Raw genomic sequence first — 13,580 nt, forward strand, 5'->3', positions numbered from 1 at the left:
ATCAACCTTGTGTGAAAACAATCTTTTAGTTTGTTTTTTGTTTTACTTGTGGACAATCGCCCCCTCTCCTGTCGGGTGTGACTAGTAATGTCTGACGGAAGCACCTCTCCTCTGTTCTCCAACGCAGCCATCTCTCCTTTGTTTGCGTGTGTGCGCGCGTGAGACATTGCGTGTGTCAGCGGTTTTATTTATCCTGACCACCCCCACCCTTCACTCCCCGGGCATGTCAGAGTGTTGACGAATCCGCTTTGGCACCGCATGAAGTAGTGTGGGTGCTGTGGGTTTGTCCCAGTGCAACATTCTCTGCTGTCCCCGCTAAGGTCTGGTTGTCCCCCCGTCTCTTAATTACTGACTTTGTGTTCCGATTGGCTCACAGGCCGGTTCTTGCTGATTGGTCCTCAGCATATCGATTCTCGCCATCTCAATGGGCTTTCTAATTCAGCCAAGAAGCCGAACTTTAAATTTCCCTCATTCCAACTACTGACTCAAGGGAGATCTGTACGCCATCATGCAGGCCTTGTTTTGGCCTTGATGGCTTCGTGGGACGGGTAAATCCGCATCCAGGGATCGAAACGCAACTCCAAATGGGCATGTTGAGTAGTAGCCTAGGCCTAGTCACCGCCAAAGAGGGTAACAGGGTGAATAGTATTAGCATGTCTGCCCTGAAATCCCAGAACGCACTAAAAGCCAAAAGGGAGTGTGACACTGACAGCCACTTATGCAGACAAGTGATTTCCCCACATTCAATAAATCAGCACAGATGGATGAAATTGCCTCTCACTGCTATTAACGCCAAACGATTTCTGATGAGCTATTATTAATGGGCATTAACCACCATAGCACCATGGGAAGAGAGCGAGAGAATGATGATTCAAGGTAGCAGAGCCCAAAAACGACTTCCGGTGATGTTTAGCACTAGATAGCTTTAGGTATAGCGATAGGGCAATGGACCACGCGGCTAACTGCTTCTTCCCGGGCCACGAAACAAGCGAGAGACACGACGAGGAAGAGGCGCTGTGCATGGAAAACAAGATGCGTTTTGAAAATAAAAAGTAGTACGCTTTTTCTCGCCCTCTCCGTACCGTCAAGGATTTTGTTAACCTTTTGTTGGTTGTACGAAGATATAAGATGACGGCCGGTGGAAGCACATCTCCGGACATCGTCCTTCACATTGCTTTCACGTTCACCTGGATGAGCGCTGGAGACCGAGGGAGATCAAGAGAGACGGGGAGGAGACGGACGAGAGGGGAGACTGTGGCTGCGTTCCAAACCTGCCGTTCGTGGCCCACTCGTTGAGGGAAGCGGGCAAGGCTAAAAGTTCGGAATGCTGGCCCGACCTCAATATCTCGTGGGTTTTGTTTTGTGGTTTTGTTTTCAACTGTGCAAAAATACTCCTCGGACTACCATTGCAATATGACCGTTTTTATTGTTTTTAAAAATATGTAAAGTGTAGTTTGTCTGTGACTCTGACCTTTTCATTATATTTTACATGTTGCAGTATAGCTTCCTTTTCATTCTTAGATCCTACCTATTTTCATCTTGCGTGTTCCCCTGCCTTGCACTTTTCTAATATATATTTATAGTTTTTCTTTTCTGGCGTTTTCTGTTTTACAAAATGAGAGACAGAATGATGGACAGCTGACAATAAATATATATAATTATTTCCTTTTCCTCCTTTTATCATCAGGTCTGTATTAACTATTTTTTTCAACCTGGGGATCATTTAGATATTTTTTTCCTCCTTCCTTTTTGCTGTAAACAATCAGGGTGTCAGCCATTGGTGCTAGCCTTATCTCCTCCTCCTTCTGCACCTCCTGTTACCCCTCCTCCTCCTCCTCCACCTCCTCCTCCTCCTCCTCCTCTCCATCACTCATTGCAGGAGGGCCCTGATTTGTTTGGAGGTGCTGTCATCGTTTAGATGTCTTGTTGTGTACCTGGGGGAGGAAGAGGAGGATAGAGAGGAAGGGTAAGCATAGGAGGTCATGAAGAGGATGGATACTTATCTCAATAATTGTTTGAGGATTTCCTCTTCCTCCCATCTATGTGTCCCAGTACTGCCATATCTATTTCTAGTGCTAGTCTTTTCGGGTCTTTCTTTCTCTGTCAAGCTAAGCCAGTCTTTTTCACTTTCTCTCATGGTGTGTGTGTGTGTGTGTGTGTGTGTGTGTGTGTGTGTGTGTGTGTGTGTGTGTGTGTGTGTGTGTGTGTGTGTGTGTGTGTGTGTGTGTGTGTGTGTGTGTGTGTGTGTGTGTGTGTGTGTGGTCCGTCTCAGTCACATCTATATCTGTCCATCTGTGTGTGTGTGTGTGTGTGTTCCGTTTCATCTATATCTGTCCATCTCTGCCTCTCTGTCCTTCAGTGTGTGTGGCGGTGCATGCACACCCACCTCAGTGCGTTCAGGAGTCCCTCCACGCTGTTGGATGGCTGCTCTTTCAGCACCTTGATGCAGCCCTTCATCTGAGGAGGCACAGACAGACGACATACCGGGGCCCAGAGAAGGTCAGTCACCTCAGACCTCTTCACGCCGAAACATGCATGTGCATGCACACTCATAAACACGCAGACACATACAGGCACTCATATCCAACCGCACATACTGTGTGTGTGTTTGTGTGTATGTGTCCCTCGTCACTCACGTCAATTTTGGAGGTCTTGGCGAAGGCCCCGACGGGGTGGACGTGGTCGTAGAGGATGATGACGCCCACCATCACCCTCATACAGAAGAGCATGGTGTCTGTGTTGGTGAAGCGACAGCGATACTCACTGGGGGGAGAGAGAGAGAGAGGGAGAGGGAGAGGGAGAGGGGGAGAGAGAGAGAAAGAAAAAAATCGACAAAAGGAGATTATAATTGGATTTGAGAGAGAGGGGGATAATAGCGCCAAAGTGTCTGAGAAAAAGATGTGACCGCGGTTTTGAAGCTCTTAATGCAATAAGCGCTGCAAATCAATGGCGGTTTCATAACTCACAAGACAACGTGAAGTATAAAGCTCAGTCCCAGGCATGAAGATCACACGCTGATTGGATTTATTCATGCTAGTTCCTCATTACCATGTCCTCAGTGTATCAAAGGTTTTCATTAGTGCTCATTGACCTTGAATTGGACTCAACCCTTTCGACCTTCATAAAGAGAGATGGGGGAAAAGGAGAAGACAGTGGAAACTCACGGAGTCTCCAGCATGACCCGGCATACGCACGCCATGGTGCTCAGGCAGTCTGTGGTGTCCTCTATTGGCAAGGTCTTGTTCTGGAACGTAACAGCACACCGCACACGTGATCATCGATACATCGGTGAACTGAGGGTGAATCACACACTGCATATTGTAGCCTATTGGAGACTAGTCAAGGAACTGCCACTAGGAGGAGACAGAGTTCACTAGGATAATATATTTCAGTTTGCTTAATCGTTATTGTGAAAAGTGTATTAAGCGTTACATACTTAATACTTATCTTGTTATAGATATTAGAAACTCATCAGTTAATTGTAAGTCATGATATTATTTCAACATGTCTACTTTGTTAATGTGTTAATAAGTTTGTTTGATCAACATTTTTTATGAATTAAAAGCTGTTACTTTAAAGTCAGGCATATTGTCAATGTGTCGTGTGGAAAAATAAAGTTAGAAGAAACATTGGAAGTTTGCAATAAAATATAAGTCAAGATTAAATAAGAATGGAAAGTAAATGCTATTTTAATCCTCTTATTTCAGCTGCAGTGCATTATTTGGCAAACGTACCTCTGAAACAAACTTGGTGGTGGCGTTGCTCAGAGTCTTCAGCATGGGCGTGGCCTCAGCGTAGAACAAAGACATTCGATTGGCCATCTCGTTGTTCACCTCATTCTCAGCTTCCAACTGCCCATGGAAAAACATTATCCCAAAATATTTTTGGGATTTGTTAAAAGAAATCCTCATGCATTTTTTCAAAAGGATATTTCAAACGCAGATTAAAGGAATTTGGCAGACGTTGATTAAAGAGATTGGCCTATAAGAGAAATGCACTTTAAGACCGATTGGAGGGCTCACCTGTTGGTTGTTGAGCCGGTTCCTGCTGATAGTCCTCCTGTAGTAGCTGAAGTCATTCTGTATGGCCGGGTTTGTCATCTACACAGCAGGGGAGATATAAGAAACTCCGTCAACATCACTATTCTCTGTGGGTTTAAAGGTGCTGATTTGAGAGTCGCAAAGAGAGAGAATGATTTTGTAAATACAGCTCAATAAACGTCTCATCACTCTCCCTATACATTTTTTATTTTTACACAACTGAGAAAATGGTTGACATAGAAACGGTGCCCTGATTGGTAAGAAATGAGCTGGGGGCAGTCTTAAATCATAATTGTCTCATACAGATACAAGCGCAGTCAAGTCTCAAAAAGGTATTTTCACATTGCATTTCACTCACTAATAGCAGTAGCACTCATTTGCTATGCCATTTCTTACAGACTGCTCTCAAATGATAGCTCTTGAAAGTTTCCTAGAGCACCTTTAAGTGCTCCTGTTAATGATTCTCCTCAGGTTGGTGTCGCACCTTTAACTCATCAAAGCTGAGCGTGAAGTGCAGGATCTCAGCAAACTGCTTGGCCAGGGCCTGCTCTCGCTCCAGGTGCTGCATGGGGGCGTAGGGGGGGCTCGTGAGCGCCTCCAGCAGGCTCCGTAGGGCGTTCTCTACACACACACACACACACACACACACACACACACACACACACACACACACACACACACACACACACACACACACACACACAGAAGAACACACACACGCACACAGGAGAAAACACAAACAAAAAGAAGAGCAGAGACATGACATTAGTTGTTCAGTTATTTACTTACTTACATGTTGCACAGTGCAGTTCAAAGTCTGGACAGCAAAGACGACACCCAACATGAGAATAATAATGATAGCTAGGCATGTGGGAGTTGGTATTATCAGTCTGGGAGTGCTTATGTGGCAATGGGTTGTAATACTTTGCTGGTTTAGGAGTTACTTTGCAGGCCGAGTTCATTGATACAGCCCTTTAACACATCCTCAAAGGGCTTCACGACCTGACCTCATTTAGGACATCCTGTATTTGTATTCAAGCTCTGCTTTACTTTTGCATTTGTTTTGTTTAAGGACAACGTGTGTGTCATGTATTTGTGCTGTTGTGTGGGCCCGCTGCAGAAAGAATGACCAATCATGGAGAATAAAGATCTCCTGATTGGGAATAACCCTTAACCCCTCAAAAGGACCAGGCGGAGAAACTCCCCAGAGGCCAGTGGGAGAAGGAGAAGCCTTGACAGAGGGATCCCTCCTGGAAGGGATGGCTAAGGTCGATGATATAGACGCTAAGTGGGCAGAATGTAAGAGCAGGATCCTTCTTTATGACTGTCCATCACATTCACACACACACACACCCCCAAACACACACGCACGCACATAGACACACACACACACACACCCCAGCCTCCTGCTCAGTAGACAGTTGGTCCTGTCCGCCCGCCCCCTTGAGAGAGGGAGCCTCCCCTCTCCTCCTCATTCAATATGCATGGAGGCCTGCTATAAATACAGCCCTGCCGCGTTTCATCTAAAGGTCCAGGCGTCACTCCTCCTCCCCCCCCCCTCCTGCTGCGGCCGCCTCTGGGTTCAGCAGGCAGCCAGCACCACCCACCCAAAACGGATGCACATTATCGGGAAAGGGCAGCCCTGACTAGTGTGGGGAAAAACACAACCCTTGGCATCGGTTTCTCACCGTTTGGGGAGGATGTGAGGGAGCTTTATGGGCAGAGAGGAGAGGAGAGAGTGTGCTTGTGCGATTGTGATTCTCCGATCTATGTGTGCGACATGAGGCTCAACCTTGATGTTTGATCCTTTCTCCTTCTCGTGTCGTTGCGTGTTAAAAAGCAAAGACAAAGCACCGTCTGCACAAAGTGAGTTCAGGGCAGACATGAATGATAGATCACAGATACATTAGCATTAATTATTAGCAAGGCCCCTGCTTGTTACCCTGGATGCTGAGGAGCAGTGTGCTGGTGCCCGTGTTCAGTGGCTTGGGTGGTGCTGGATTGGGTGGTGTTGGTGTTGGATGGGGTAGTGTGGGGTGGTGGTGGTGGGGTGGTGGGGGTGGGGTTGTTATCAGCTTCCTGTGCAGAGGCGGTGGCAGATTCCTCTGCCCCATACGCACTCCGCCTCACAACCATGTTTCCCTGTTTCCATAGCAACCACTGCCTTCCTACTAGGTCAGGCTGCAGGGGACTCAGGAGGGGAGTGTGTGTGTGTATATATGTGTTGTGTGTGTGTGTGTGTGTGTGTGTGTGTGTGTGTGTTGAGTGTGTGTGAGTGCGTTTATGTGTGTGTTTGCGATTTTTCTTTCAGCCGATGATGGCGATGCTGGTATGGAACACTGCTTGACTCAGACCATTCCTTGCGGAGTTACCACGGCAACCGTTGCAGAACTACTCTCTTCTCTCATCTCTCCTCATTTCTCTGTTGCTCTACTTTCATCTCTCCTAACCTCACCCCTCAGTGCATACAATGGAAGTGTGTGTGTGTGTGTGTGTGTGTGTGTGTGTGTGTGTGTGTGTGTGTGTGTGTGTGTGTGTGTGTGTGTGTGTGTGTGTGTGTGTGTGTGTGTGTGTGTGTGTGTGTGTGTGTGTGTGTGTGTGTGTGTGTGTGTGACCGTGCTCACTAACCCAGTCTTAGGGAGAACTCGTAGAAGCGCTTCAGTTTAGCCACCAGGGGGCAGACTGCGTTCCAGGCCTTCTCCTGGAGGGCCAAGTCGCCTGGATTCTGGATGGCCTGCAGCAACACAGACACACACAAACACACGTTAAACTAATATTAATATTAAACACATTTTTTTTCCGTCTGATACTACAAGCTGTGGAATGCTTTCCCGGTTCTTCATTTCTTCTCCAGCAACAACACTTTGTGTTGCACTGCGTGAGACTGTGTTTACGCCATTGAACATTGATTTGCACAAGTTTTGTCTTAGGTTTGATAGTACATGCTAGATTTCACTCTCACAACACTTTTTCACCAAAGCAGAAAGGATAACACACAGGGTCTCAACTATAGTTGACAATTAAAGATAACCTCAAGCTAGGGAAAATGTACAAATATAATAAAAACAAAACATCACGGTAGTAGTGTGTCACAGTAACACGTGTTAGTGTTTGCAGTTGATAGCTATGAGGAAGCAGCTGAACAAAGAGCTTTACTGTCTTACACCTCCATGGTAACTGAAACACTGCTTCTTGGTAAACTGTTAGTGTTGATACACTGTAGAGGCTTGTTTGACCAACACGACATGTGTCTACTTTCATTAAGGAAGAGAAGAGAGGAGTCTAAGAGGAAGTTTGCTTTTGTAAGCCACTGACTCCCATTGACAATCATTGTGAATGATTTACAATGCCGAAATTATTTTTCTGAAAGATGTCAACTTTCAGCAGGAGTGAATTGAAATGCAAGGTCTGACTATTGGCTGTGGTGCTTTTAACAGCATTCATAACGATGTTTTCCTTTATATACATTCTTGTCACAATTCCCAGGATATGTGTTTAACCAAAAAGTCGAGATAGGCAGCTTTGAAAAACTGCATTATAAAGTCGATCATCATGAGGTTTATTTGGCTGCAGTGCATCGATTTCAAAGGTTTTCTCAACAAAAGAAAACCCCCAAAAAAGGCAGGGGGCCAAATCTTTCCTCACTTCTCGTATCTCCTGGCCCGCTCCGTTGTAGGACTGCAGCTCGGCCAGTATCCCATGAGCCTCTTCCAGCACAGCGCTGACCTGGTTCCACACAGCTGTCTCTGCCTCCGTGGGCTGGGCATCTGGGACAGGGTTGAAGGGAAGATAGGCAGAGAACAGGGAGGGATTGGCAGGTCGAGGAGCAGTAAGGAAGGTAGAGGGATTGGGAAGAAGGAAGAAGGAGGATTGGAGGGAAAAGAGGGGAGGTAAAGATGGGGGGGAGGGGGGTTGAATGGGAGGGAAAGGGGAGGATGGAAGATGGGGGGAGGGGAGAGGGAACCAGACATTGATGCAAGGCAAGAGGTAAACAAAAATGTATAGGATATAATGGGAAGGAATAGAGTGAGACAGGAGGTGGTTTGGGGGGAGGAGAGAGTGAATAGAATAAAAGAGTCAAATGTCAAATTATTAGTGTTTAAACACTTTTAAAATAAGCCAAGAGTAGTGTCTCAATTGAAATAATCAAATAAGATTGGATTGAGGTAATCTCAATCAAGTAAATTGATTTGAGACTAGGTGGCCGTTCACATCTGAGGTCAGATCTGGCCTTAAACTGTTGCTCGGATTCAGAGATTAAAGTCAGAGGAGATTAGAGACAAAAAATAAAAGCACACTCGGTCGCTTAGTGATATTGCCTAGTGATGGATCTGGCACTTGATAGCTAGACACCAGAGAGCTAAACATGTTTTTGTCAGTTGAGACCTGTTGACTTGATCTATCCAATTTTACCGGTCTGTGATTAGTCTGTTTTGATTAAATGTGTAAACAATTAGAAAATAAGCCATATGGTGAATATTTGATCAAGCTCAAAACATTACCGGCAATATGAATATGAACAGACTTATGACCCCAGTTAATGAGGTGTCGTATTGCCTAGTCGAGGAATTGTGTGCTCCTCTGTGTTTTTATTTACTGTATTATGTTTGTTTCCTCTGTTAATGGTGTCCCTCAGGCATTTCAGCAGTAAGTGAATTATCCATTAGGATCTGTTTGTTTCCCCGCATCGCAGGTAACCATGGTAACCGACAAAAAATGTCCACAAAGAAGCTACGTTAAAAACATCCATGCTCATTATCACTGCATTAAGATATTTCAGTATGTAAATGTAGCTCCTATGGATTAAAGTGCTCCGGTGAGCTAATTTCACCGTTAATGGTTGGTGCGGACAGACTGTTGGCTGTTTCACAGCGTTCTGGACAAAGGTCTGTACGCTGCGACCGAGGTGAGCAATATCTTTTCTCTCTTAGCGGCGGAGGAGTATTCATGCATGGGCACAGAGGAGTAGGTGAATGGGTCAGAGCTTGTCATCTCTTCAGTATAAATGCTTCCGACCTCTTCGTTTTGAGGTGTGGGAAGGACAAACCATTATGTCAAAGATAAAGTGCCCGGTTCGCCCCCCCCCCCATCCTCCTCCTCTTCTGTGAAATGACTTCTCCCACGGCTGTGGTGGTACAAAAAAATACAATCAGTCACATGGTGGAAAGGCCACCGTTTCATTGGTCAGCAGGGGTTAGAAAGACGGTGTGTTGGGGTTAAGCAGGCCCCGGCCTCACTGACCGGGTTGGATAGGAAAGGATGAGGGACACACACACACGCGTAACACAGAGAAGCAAACACACACAAATGCACACACACACACACACACACACACACACACACACACACACACACACACACACACACACACACACACACACACACACACACACACACACACACATGTCGCACACATAGCCGTTGAAGAGGGCACACCGGGAGATTGGATAGCGGGTTTGAAAGAAATAGCCAAAGTGATGGCAGTAGACGTCTTTAGCAAGACGTACAACACAGTACACACGACGCCACAAAGGCATGGCATTCATTGGGGCCTAATTGTTGCAATGGTTTATTTTCTTTTGCTTCTATTGTCGTTATATTCATGATTTATTTGGATGTTAAAACTGTTATGGGGGTAGGGGGAGAGGGGTATATTTCATTTATTTTCCAATTTCAAACGTTTATTTTTCATCTCGCTCCTTGCACTGTCATCGCAACCGACAACGAGTCGGCGGCGGCGATGACAAAGGAAGGAGACGAGCCTTTCAGATGCCAGTCCCTCAGGCGCCAATCAGAAGGAAAACAATCAAAGGGGGGAAGAGCGTGAGCGAGAACAACATGAGCAATGGATGTCTCGATGGGAAGAGAAAAGGATGATGGGACACTGACGGAAACTGAAAAATCTAAAACAAAGGAAGATCAAACAGAGGAGAAAGGGAGAACTTAAAGAATGAGAGAAAATCAAAATAAGAAGCGGATGGTCTCACGTTCAAAGTCTAGGAAAACTATTGGGCCATGCTCAAGTTCGGCGCAAGCCAGCACTTTCAGGACGTTCCCCATGGTGACCCCCTGGAACAGAAGGAGGGAGGAGGGATACAACTCTGGGTGATGACGGGGGTGGGAGTAAGGGTCCGTCTGTCTATCTTTGTGTGTCTGTCTCTCTGTGTGGGTGTGTGCGTGCATGTTCTTGTGTATGTGGGCACATGGTGTGTTTGTGTATGTGGGCTTGTGTGTGTGTGTGTGTGAGGACTGAAAGTATCGGGCTGGGGACTCGAAAGAGAGAGAGAGAGAGAGAGAGAGGTGGGAGTGCAATGATGACGATGGCGTGGTCGAGGTATGTTCTGGGTGACGTTCCCATGGCGATTCAAGCACAGAGGTTCTTTAATCCGACTCTTACACTATCCAGCTTTGTTTTGAAAGATGAAATCGTGATCATTAAATGGGAGTTGAAATGCGGTAATTGTCATCCACTTTAACGGGTGTTAAAGCCCACGCAGGATGAATACAATTTGAATCACCCATTAATAAATATTTTTTGGTTTGTATTTTTCACAGCTGAAAGAGTGGGACTAAAGAAGTTTCTGACGATGACACACCACAAGCCACGACAACACTTCCTGACACTGTCAGCCAATCAACAACCCGCAATCAAACACATCTCTCCCTCCAAACCCTTGCCCCTTCAGCCCACGTCATACACACATACACACACAAAAACACACACAAACTCATACACACATACACAAACATACATAAATGTCACACACACACACACACACACACACTCACTGACAGAAACACCAAACAGACAACGACCCAGTGAGCACTTACTTTCAAAGTCCAGGAAAAAATGCGGACAGTTCTCTAAATCCTTGCCAAGGACCTTAATGAGGTTCCCCATGGCTGGCAACCTGGATGGGAGAAGACAACAAAAGGCATACAGTACATAGAACCCGGATGAACCACACAGGAGCGCCTCTTCTAACCATATGCTTCTTCCACAGATAAATCCTGATGCATACGTCACTCTCCGACCCCACAAACTGAGCTGGGAACCCGGTTGGAGGGAAATGTTTCCAGCAAGCAACCACCCTAACCCTAAGTACTGAGCGTAGTGACCGGCTCTGGTAGGTACTACGATAATTGGATTCTACGACGGGTCACCCCAAACATGTCACTCCGAACATGAGGTACTTTGAGTAAACATGGGATACTGTAAATGCAAGAATTGGCCAAAGCAGGTATTTCTGGAGACAAATCACAATCTGTAATGCTTTCCAGGGCTAATAAAACACTGAGAGCTAGTGTTTGCCATTTGGAGAACCCGGCCAAAGTAAGCTAGATGTGTGAGCAGGTTAGCCGTGTGGTTAGGTAGACAGATAGCTACGCTATCCAATAATAAATCGGATAAAATAAATGCTTCCAGAATAAATCGCCTTCCCTAGCCTGAGTGTATTGATAAACTGAATGAAATACTAAAATAACCACTTTCTATAGAGGTGACCTTTATTCAAGGGTCTGTGGGGGGGACAAGGTATTTTTCCTGTGGCCAAACTCTGGTTAGAAGGGGTCACCATGTCAGCAGACTGTTTGGAATAGACCTGGTCCTTTTTTTCACTACTCTGTGCTGCATAACTCCAGCCTTTCGCCTTATTTCTCTACATCTTAAACCAAACGCATGCACTCATAAATGGCCGCCTCTGACAGTGATGTGCATTTTATTTACGGAGCAACGATATATCAGATTAGATTAGGATTAAATTAGGAACGCTGTAAATACAGCAGTGAATTATTTTCGCTGGCTGGTTAGAAGTCACTACGGAGCTAAGTAGCGGTTTTGATCCATTTACGTTACTTTGCTAACCTAATAACATCCTGCCACATATGAATGGCTCCCTGCTAATGCTCTCCATAGAATCGCGGCCGCCCGATACAGGCACGCTTCGAGACGGACATTATGCCATTTCCCACCGGGGTTAGCATGGTAAAAGTATGTGAAAGCCATGGAGAGAACAGCGTTATTAGATCACAGCTTGTGGAACCCCAGGCTGAGCCTTGTTCAAATGTATGGACCCTTACAGAGCCTCGTCCCCAGAAAGAAAGACGGATAGCTGGGAAAAAAGGACTCCAGGAGTCAACCTCGCATATCAGCTAGTGTCAAGCCAGAGCCATAAACGACGATGGATTTCAAAGTGGAGCCTTCCATAAAAGGGAGTCCATAATAAAGTAGGTATCCTCGAAGAGTCTTTGTGTCTCCTTGCAATGAAAGTGCCCTTTTCCTTATGTTCTCTGCCAGTGACGGCCAGTTGACTTCCTCCTCCCTGGTATCCTTTACATTTATGTGCTCTGTAAGCAAGCAGCCGGGGGCCTATCAATTTCCCCGTGCAGCCGGTGATTTATGGCTAGCATTAGCATGTTTACGAGATGCTACATTCCGCTAGAATTTAAAAAACAAACACACACAAAAACCTTTTTCGGTTACTCAGCAAGATTGTGTGTTGCAATGCAGCACTGATTTCAAGAGAGAGAGAGAAAAAAAAGGGAATTAACCCTAACCCTAACCCTATTGGGAGGCCTCTTTTGTATTTATATGCTGTTGAGCCCAATAGAAAGTATATATATTTTAAATATTGTCGTTCAATTTGAAAGAAGAAAGGACTTTGTGAGAGGGGAGTCAATCTACTTGCTGAGTCACAGCTGTAGCACAGAGAGCAGGGTGGAAGCAGCATACGATACACCCTTTCTTGAGTTTACATCTTCTGCTGACCATCTGGTCGTCCGTATGAGTCTGAGTTGATCCCATGAATATTTGAAAAAACGAGGGTGACAAGGTGATTTCAAAGGCAGTTGGACAGAGATTTACATTCAGCCTATGGTAAAATGCTGAACACACATAGTGAGTGAGTGAGTCTGTGTGTGTGTGTGTGTGTGTGTGTGTGTGTGTGTGTGTGTGTGTGTGTGTGTGTGTGTGTGTGTACGTGTACGTGTGTGCGTGTTTGTGTGTTTGTGTGTGTGCGTGTGCGTGGTTGTGGTTCTGTGTGTAGCCCATGTATTGAGGTCCATACACACATACATTCACACGCACACGCACACACAAACACACACACACGTACACACAAGGACTGAAGTAATATGAAGTCCATCTCAAGAGCAGTGCTGCACTGATGGTTGCCAGGATACTGTCGGCCTGGTAATATCATCGCTCTCTCTCTGTCTCTGTCTCTCTCTCACTCCCTCATTCCCTCTCTCAGTAGAGAAGGTGGAGAAAAACACCCAACCACCATTATGTTCACATACACACACACACACACACACACACACACACACACACACACACACACACACACACACACACACACACACACACACACACACACACACACACTGATACAAATCCTCACAATAGCTAAGTACCTGCGATCTCTACCATCTGAAATCCTATAATTCAAGTTTATTATCATAAGAAAATAGCCATGGCCACAGTAAGAATACCGGACCGACTTCACCACTACGAAATCAAAGGAAAACATTGCTTTTCAA

General features: G+C 45.7%; 1 protein-coding gene across 6 annotated transcripts in view; it reads right to left on the reverse strand.

The window, feature by feature from the left end:
• Nucleotides 1–1,406: 1,406 nt before the first annotated feature.
• fam49al (family with sequence similarity 49 member A, like) overlaps nucleotides 1,407–13,580 on the reverse strand; it is a 24,202-nt gene continuing 12,028 nt past the window's right edge. For 2 of the 6 annotated variants that reach the window (XM_030346758.1, XM_030346760.1), the window contains 11 exons: nucleotides 10,872–10,951; nucleotides 10,028–10,109; nucleotides 7,686–7,807; nucleotides 6,669–6,774; nucleotides 4,525–4,661; nucleotides 4,023–4,100; nucleotides 3,735–3,851; nucleotides 3,165–3,244; nucleotides 2,637–2,763; nucleotides 2,387–2,457; nucleotides 1,407–1,934 (listed from right to left, as the gene is read on the reverse strand). In XM_030346758.1, the coding sequence (XP_030202618.1) occupies nucleotides 1,871–1,934; nucleotides 2,387–2,457; nucleotides 2,637–2,763; nucleotides 3,165–3,244; nucleotides 3,735–3,851; nucleotides 4,023–4,100; nucleotides 4,525–4,661; nucleotides 6,669–6,774; nucleotides 7,686–7,807; nucleotides 10,028–10,100 (975 nt within the window). In that variant the 5' untranslated portion in view covers nucleotides 10,101–10,109; nucleotides 10,872–10,951 and the 3' untranslated portion in view covers nucleotides 1,407–1,870. The remainder of the gene's footprint in view (nucleotides 1,935–2,386; nucleotides 2,458–2,636; nucleotides 2,764–3,164; nucleotides 3,245–3,734; nucleotides 3,852–4,022; nucleotides 4,101–4,524; nucleotides 4,662–6,668; nucleotides 6,775–7,685; nucleotides 7,808–10,027; nucleotides 10,110–10,871; nucleotides 10,952–13,580) is intronic. The other 4 variants (XM_030346762.1, XM_030346756.1, XM_030346761.1 and 1 more) reach the window with 2 other exon arrangements.

Source organism: Gadus morhua, chromosome 22, assembly GCF_902167405.1.
Source record: "Gadus morhua chromosome 22, gadMor3.0, whole genome shotgun sequence".
In the NCBI taxonomy this organism is placed as follows: domain Eukaryota; kingdom Metazoa; phylum Chordata; class Actinopteri; order Gadiformes; family Gadidae; genus Gadus; species Gadus morhua.